The sequence below is a fragment of the Ruditapes philippinarum genome, unplaced genomic scaffold, assembly GCF_026571515.1.
Source record: "Ruditapes philippinarum isolate M1 unplaced genomic scaffold, ASM2657151v2 ctg15276_1_1_1_1, whole genome shotgun sequence".
Lineage (NCBI taxonomy): Eukaryota > Metazoa > Mollusca > Bivalvia > Venerida > Veneridae > Ruditapes > Ruditapes philippinarum.
This window is the reverse complement of record NW_026856073.1, coordinates 2817-10210: the sequence shown is the minus strand read 5'-3', so window position 1 is coordinate 10210 and position 7394 is coordinate 2817. Positions and strand designations below refer to the sequence as shown.

The 7394-nt window shown below is 32.0% G+C and overlaps 1 protein-coding gene across 2 annotated transcripts; it reads left to right on the top strand.

Moving 5' to 3' along the window:
* Positions 1-293: 293 nt before the first annotated feature.
* LOC132745322 (tripartite motif-containing protein 59-like) lies at positions 294-6730 on the top strand. Of its 2 annotated transcripts, none has more exons than XM_060734215.1 (2): positions 294-429; positions 6087-6730. In XM_060734215.1, the coding sequence occupies exons 1-2, from the start codon at positions 296-298 to the stop codon at positions 6403-6405; spliced, it is 453 nt and encodes a 150-aa protein (XP_060590198.1). In that variant the 5' UTR covers positions 294-295; the 3' UTR covers positions 6406-6730. The 2 variants fall into 2 exon arrangements, 1 of the variants encoding a protein (XP_060590198.1); XR_009627821.1 differs by lacking the exon at positions 294-429 and adding an exon at positions 3757-4016.
* Positions 6731-7394: the final 664 nt, after the last annotated feature.

Genomic DNA, 7394 nt, shown 5'->3' with positions numbered 1-7394 from the left:
TTATAAAAATCTAAAAGTTAAAAAATGTATCATTTTTTTAGTAACTTTAATCAAATGAATTATTGATTATTGCCTGCGACAAAATTTTAACTATCGTACATAATTTCTAAACATGTCACTGTTAATTTAACAGAAAGTAGTTGATAAGAGTTAAATATTATTTAAGTTATTACTAGATAGTCAGATATTTACGTGATAACACAGTGTTCAATTATGGACGAATCTTAAAATTTTCATCAGATATGCATTTTATACTTCCTTTACACCACTTAAGTAAAGTTTCAATACGTGCAAAATGTTTATTGTGTTTTGCACTTTCTGTTCTGATTTCAATTTTGATTCAGGTTTAATTCGAGTGTTCTTTGGAATATTGAAATTTCATTATTTTGAACATTTGACAGATATATGTCGTTATTGTTTAACCTTCAAGTAAGTTAAAGCTTCAGTTTATGTATAGTTTAGTGTTCGTTAGTAAGTTAGCCGACATTTACTCGGTTCATTCATATTTCATTTTAATAGTTTTCATGTTACGAGGTTCACGACCTTCAGATGATGTACATGTACTGGTTTAAATAAAGATAACAGGGAAAATTCAATTGTTTAATCAAAGGGCTGCAAGCTCTGTGGTATTTTCTGATGTTTGCAACCTAAATCGTACTGTATATCTGTATTTGTTTTCCTGTAAGTTTATTTTTGGCGTCCTCGGCGCGGCGCCTCTTATGGAATGAGAAAGGGCGGCAGCAACTTCTCGAGCCTTTTAGTCGGACATAATAAAAGCCGATCATTCCGATCAGTATGAGGGTGCTTGATTCCCTGCGGTCTGGAGACCGCAGGGTATTGGTACGCGTCTGGAGACCGCAGGGTATTGGTACGCGTTTAATTTTTGAGGCATGGAGGAGCAAGTGACCTGTTTTCGGTACATGGAGGAGCATGTGATCTGTAAATCGTACATGATTGGTTCATTGACCTTTTCGGAAACCTGGATAAATACCGTTTGCCGGTACGTTACGGATAATCCTCTAGGGAATAAGACACCTAATTAAGAACAAAAAACTATTACGTGATAGTTTTAATTTTCTATAATTATGTTACCGTTTAAGGTGGAAAAACTTGAATGATGTGTTTGAAAATTATCAATGTTTCTTTAATATGTATCACAAAATGTTACAAACAATAAATTGTTTATACTGAAAATCTACAAAATTAAAATATTCGTAGTGGCAACTGCCATAATAAATACTTGTGTGTTTACTTTATTATTTTTTTTGCTCGGAATTATTCATAAAATGGTAGGCCTATTTAATTATTTTCTTAAAAAAGAAATAATTGTTTTATGTTCGACCTTCTCCGGTCATCAACGGTCACCAGTTTCCAAAGTAATCGATTACTGTCAACTATATTCCTGATACAAACGTTTATTTATCCTCGCCCCCCCCCCATTGAAAATAGTTAAATGAAATATATTTATATCATTAAAAACGTTCCCCGCAGGAAACCATTTTACTTGTTATTAATTAAAAATGAAATGTCACGATATATACAATGAATAGCGAACTGGAGAATTTCGCAATGCAAACATTTTCAAATGAAATAACCTTTTCCGTCAATAAATCGCGCTCTTCGGGGTATTTCTATTTATCATTTTGTAGTACACAGTGGGTTATTATGGTACATGTATCCGAAAGCTGAATAGAATGATGAGTTGGTGACCTATATATTCCGAAAATCTATTTATAGAGGGATGTATTCCTATCGGTAATTCCCGGTCTCTCCTGGTCTATTTTGACCGGAATTTACTAGTGACCGGCGAATAGTACCACACGTTTATTGTCTGGTCTCTCCCGGTTTTGGAGTAGATGTTTGATATCGTTACAGAACAGAACAAATATTTACAGTTATATAAGTTTTTTTCAAAATGAATGTTTGTCACTTAGTTTGGTTACAATAATTAATAAACACAGATCAACTCTCAAATTTATTTATTATTACTAAACATCAACATACAATTCTAAAGAACAACAGCATGTTTCATTTTACATGTATTTATATGAGATAAAAACAACAAATATGTACAATTATTGAATTAAAAAGGTACATTTTATGGTATTAATATGACACAATCAACTTTGAAACATTTTATTTAATTTAATTTGTTATTCTTATTCATGTTTAGTAAAGATTCTGAGGAATATTTCTAAGTTACAAATTAGTTTTTATGAACTATTCAATTGATTGATAATTTAAAAAATGATAAAGAAAAATACAAATGTACATGTATATGTTTTAAGAATAAACAATATTATATATTAAAAGTTTAACCATAATTTACTGACTTTTTCCAGTTAAGTTTTTACTTATAATCGTCGGTCAATATGACAATTGAATTCTTAAAATGGTAGTAAACGTTAAAACTCAGTATTAAAATAGCACATAAAACACAAAAAAAAAAGAAAAGAAAACAATATTCATAAAATCTGTATTTTTTTTATTAAAATAGATATTACAATTATTGTACAATAAACAATTATGCTCAACATGATCAACATGGTAATGTAACCAGTGTCATATTGTTAGTAAGTGTGAACAGATACCTTTAGAGGGGGTCTTCGCTAATAGCGATAACATAATAAGGGACAATTACACAAGTGTGTTGTTGATCATGCATTACACATATGGATTATAAATGAGTGTATACATGTATATCCGTTGCTAAAAAATCATTTATGTTCATTTTTTATGATAGCCATACTTTATCCTTGCATATCGTGGCTATTTCCTTAACAAAGACACTAAAAAAAGAATTTAAAAAAATGTTGACTCGACTGGGATTTTAACTCCAGACCTCTCACACATTAAACGAGCGCGTTACCCCTGCACCACGGAGAAGTTATAAAAACAGAGGCTGACTAAAATCAAGTCATTCTAAATTTAGAATTTCCATTGCATTTCGGGTTAGGGTAATTTCGAGGTATTTTGTTCAGGTAAACCTGTTGTTTAAAATTGAAGTAAATAATTTAGCAAAAAATCTTCTCGCCCAAACAGTCCAACATGTAGAAACTATATATTCAACTACTCGGCAGTCAGATTTATTTGTGTAGTATTCGGTAATCGACATCGCTAAAAATAGCATTTTCATTGATTAAAATCATATTCATCCGCGTAATTTGTGAGTGTGCATTTATTGACAATTCTATAAGCCAACGCTACTTTTAAAGTTTGAATGTGTAGTAATTTGTTGGACACTTCTAACAAAAAATTGTTCTTTCTTTTAAATTGCTGGTTTTTAAGCAGTTTTGAGTGAGAACTACTTTGCGTTGTTAGGACTGTTAGGAAATTTTGTGTTAGACCGTGGATGTTTGCTATGTATTTACTGATCTTGCGATCAGAAAATACAAAAATAGGTCAACAAGCCGTTGGAAGGTATTTTTTCCTATGTTAAAACTATTGGCCACCGTTGGTGAGGTTTAAATTATCGAGGGGAATTAAAACTGACTAAGAGGGAACCATTAAGGTAGGTTGCACCGGTACAATTTATGTTTCTTTTACATCAATTAAGGGGACTTTTAAGCGATGTGGAAGTTACTTCTTATAAAAATCTAAAAAGTTAAAAAAAATCATTTTTTTTTAGTAACTTTAATCAAATGAATTATTGATTATTGCCTGCGACAAAATTTTTAACTATCGTACGTAATTTCTAAACATGTCACTGTTAATTTAACAGAAAGTAGTTGATAAGAGTTAAATATTATTTAAGTTATTACTAGATAGTCAGATATTTACGTGATAACACAGTGTTCAATTATGGACGAATCTTAAAATTTTCATCAGATATGCATTTTATACTTCCTTTACACCACTTAAGTAAAGTTTCAATACGTGCAAAATGTTTATAGTGTTTTGCACTTTCTGTTCTGATTTCAATTTTGTTTCAGGTTTAATTCGAGTGTTCTTTGGAATATTGAAATTTCATTATTTGAACATTTGACAGATATATGTCGTTATTGTTTTACCTTCAAGTAAGTTAAAGCTTCAGTTTATGTATAGTTTAGTGTTCGTTAGTAAGTTAGCTGGATAGCTTCCTTACATGAAAGAATCCAAATCACAGCGATCGACGCCCCCTCGTTAGTAAGCATTTACAAATTTAAATTGAGCAAATCTCTAAACCAGTTTGATTTTGTAAATGCTTACTAATTTATACTATAATACAAATGTAATTTAGTTAATGACATTGCTTTTTATCGTTCTCCGAACTTAACTGTTGACGACGAACCATGCGCCCGGGAGAAAAACAATATTTTATAGGATATTAAACCACTATCCTGTAGCTTGTTGCCCTTAAAGCTGCATGCCTCCAGATGAGTCAAAATATTTCAATAAAATCAACTTTGAGAAATATGTACTACGATTTTAGGAAACGTAAAATGATTCAAGATTCAAGTAATATTTAACATGTTATGTGCGGTTAATGACAGATTTTTTAGTATTTACAACTATATTTCTACTGCGTTACTATCGCAGTAAGGCCTATTTATGCATATTTTGACCACTTTTTTTTATAATTTACATGGCTTGTAAGTGCCATTGATAAAGTGTAAATGACTTCCATTTGGTTATATCACAATATCATACATTCAAATACATTATTTAAATTTTCATGAAAATTAGCATGAATCTGAAGCGTTCTGCTTTAACACAGATTTATTAGCATTTGAGGCATAAAAAATAAGAAAAGTAAAGCATATGTTAATACATTTTTTGTGACAAGTCAGATGGAGAGTTAGAACATGATTAACGTCTAATATGAAACGGCCAAGCGTTATGTACAACGGTCTGTAAAACTTTACAAGAATTTTATACTTGACGTATTCGAGAGGATACCGAAAGAGGTAGCGCTATCATTTACCAGGCGTGTATCTGGCCAATTATTTATAACTACATGTCATGTTTTTTTTTAATTTCAAAATCCTCAGTAGAAACATGTTTTACGTTCTCTGTTTATATTTATCACTTTCTCAATGTTTACATTTGTCACGTTCTCAATATTGACATCTGTCACGTTCTCAATGTTAACACTTGTAACGTTCTCAATGCTAACAGCTTTCACGTTCTCCATGTTAACACTTGTCACGTTCTCAATGTTAACAGCTTTCACGTTCTCAATATTAACACCTGTCACGTTCTCAATATTAACATCTTTCACGTTCTCAATATTAACATCTGTCACGTTCTCAAGATTAATATCTGTCACGTTCTCAATGTAAACACTTGTCACGTTCTTAATGTTAACAGCATTCACGTTCTCAATATTAACACCTGTCACGTTCTCAATATTAACATATTTCTTGTTCTCAATATTTACATCTGTCACATTCTCAATATTAACAGCTTTCACGTTCTCAATATTATCATCCGTCACGTTCTTATTATGAACAGCTTTCACGTTCTCAATATAAACGTCTGTCACGTTTTCAATGTTAACACCTGTCACGTTCTCAATAGTAACATCTGTCACGTTTTCGATATTAACACCTGTCAACTTCTCAATATTATCATCCGTAACGTTCTCAATATCAACAGCTTTCACGTTCTCAATATAAAAGTCTGTCACGTTCTCAATGTTAACACATGTCACGTTCTCAATATTAACAGCTTTCACGTTCTCAATATTAACATCTGTCACATTATCAATGTTAACACCTGTCACGTTCTCAATATTAACATCTGTCACGTTCTCAATATTAATACCTGTCACGTTCTCAATGTTAACATCTGTCACGTTCTCAATGTTAACATCTGTCACGTTCTCAATATTAACACCTGTCACGTTCTCAATGTTAACAGCTTTCACGTTCTCAATATTAACATCTGTCACGTTCTCAATGTTAACATTTGTCACCATCTCGAATGAAAATATGTACATCTTGTGTGCCTTTCTATTTGCCACGTTTTCGGTGATATACTATGCACAATTTCTACAAAATTATATAATATAGTATTTCCCCCATTCTTGATGTTTTAACATTTACCATGCCGTCAATGTTGTGTCTTAAATACTGATTATTACTTTCGTTTCTATATTATTTCAGAGCAGCACTTGTAATACCGTTGAATATGCCAAAAACAATAAAAGAAATCATTATGGAGGATTTCCTCACCTGCAGTATATGTATGGGGGAATTTAAAGATCCGAAAGTACTGATCTGTCTCCATACGTTTTGTGAAGAGTGTATATGTACCACAATACAACATCAACTTCGGACGTCACGGAGACGGCGGATTTCGTGTCCTACATGCCGAACTGTGATGACAATTGACCTCAACAGTGACGATTATAATCTTCTAACTAACTTTCCAGTCAAGAATTTACTGGAAATGATCAAGGTAAATGAGCAACTGTTTAGTTAAGATTTTATCTGAATGCTGAAAATTTTCAGAACGACAGTCAACTGTGTTCTATATCCTGTTAGAATAACTTTTGCTGTTAGTCCGTGTTATACTGCCTCTGTTATTCCCTGCGGTCTGGAGACCGCAGGGTATTGGTACGCGTTTAACTTTTGAGGCATGGAGGAGCACGTGACCTGTTTTCGGTACATGGAGGAGCATGTTATCTGTAAACCGTACATGATTGGTTAACTGACCTTTTCGAAAATCTAGCTAAATACCGTTTGTCGGTACGTTTCGGATTTACCTCTAGGGATTTAATTCACTCCGAATTACACCTAATGAAGATAAAAAGCTATTACGTGATATTTCGAATTTTCCATAATTATTTTAAAGTTTAAGGTGGAAAAACTCGAATAATGTGTTTGAAAATTATCAATGTTTCTTTAATTTCTATCTCAAATTTTACAAACAATAAATTGTTTATACCAAAAATCTACAAAATTAAAATATTTGTAGTGGCATCTGCCATAATTAATAGAGATATTTTCTGCGTAAACTTGTGTGTTTACTTTATTTATCTATTTTTTTTTGCTCGGAATTATTCATAAAATGGTAGGCCTATTTTTAATCATTTTCTTAAAAAGAAATAATTGTTTTATGTTCGACCTTCTCCGGTCTTCAACGGTCACCAGTTTCCAAAGACCCTTTTCTATATTGATCGATTATGGTCAACTATATTCCTGATACAAACGTTTATTTACCCCCCCCCCCCAACAATGTTGAAAATAGTTATATGAAATATCTTTATATCATTAAAAATTTTACCCGCAGGAAATCATTTTACTGGTAACAAAACTGTATCATGATGGCATGTTTAAGAGTGAGTTGGAGCAACACACTAAATACCGTATTCCGGTATATACCGGACACGGCGCTTGAATGATAAAATACTAAAATCTTGCCTTTTTACCCAACGGAATGAACTTAAAAAGGGCTCATTCATCTTTTCA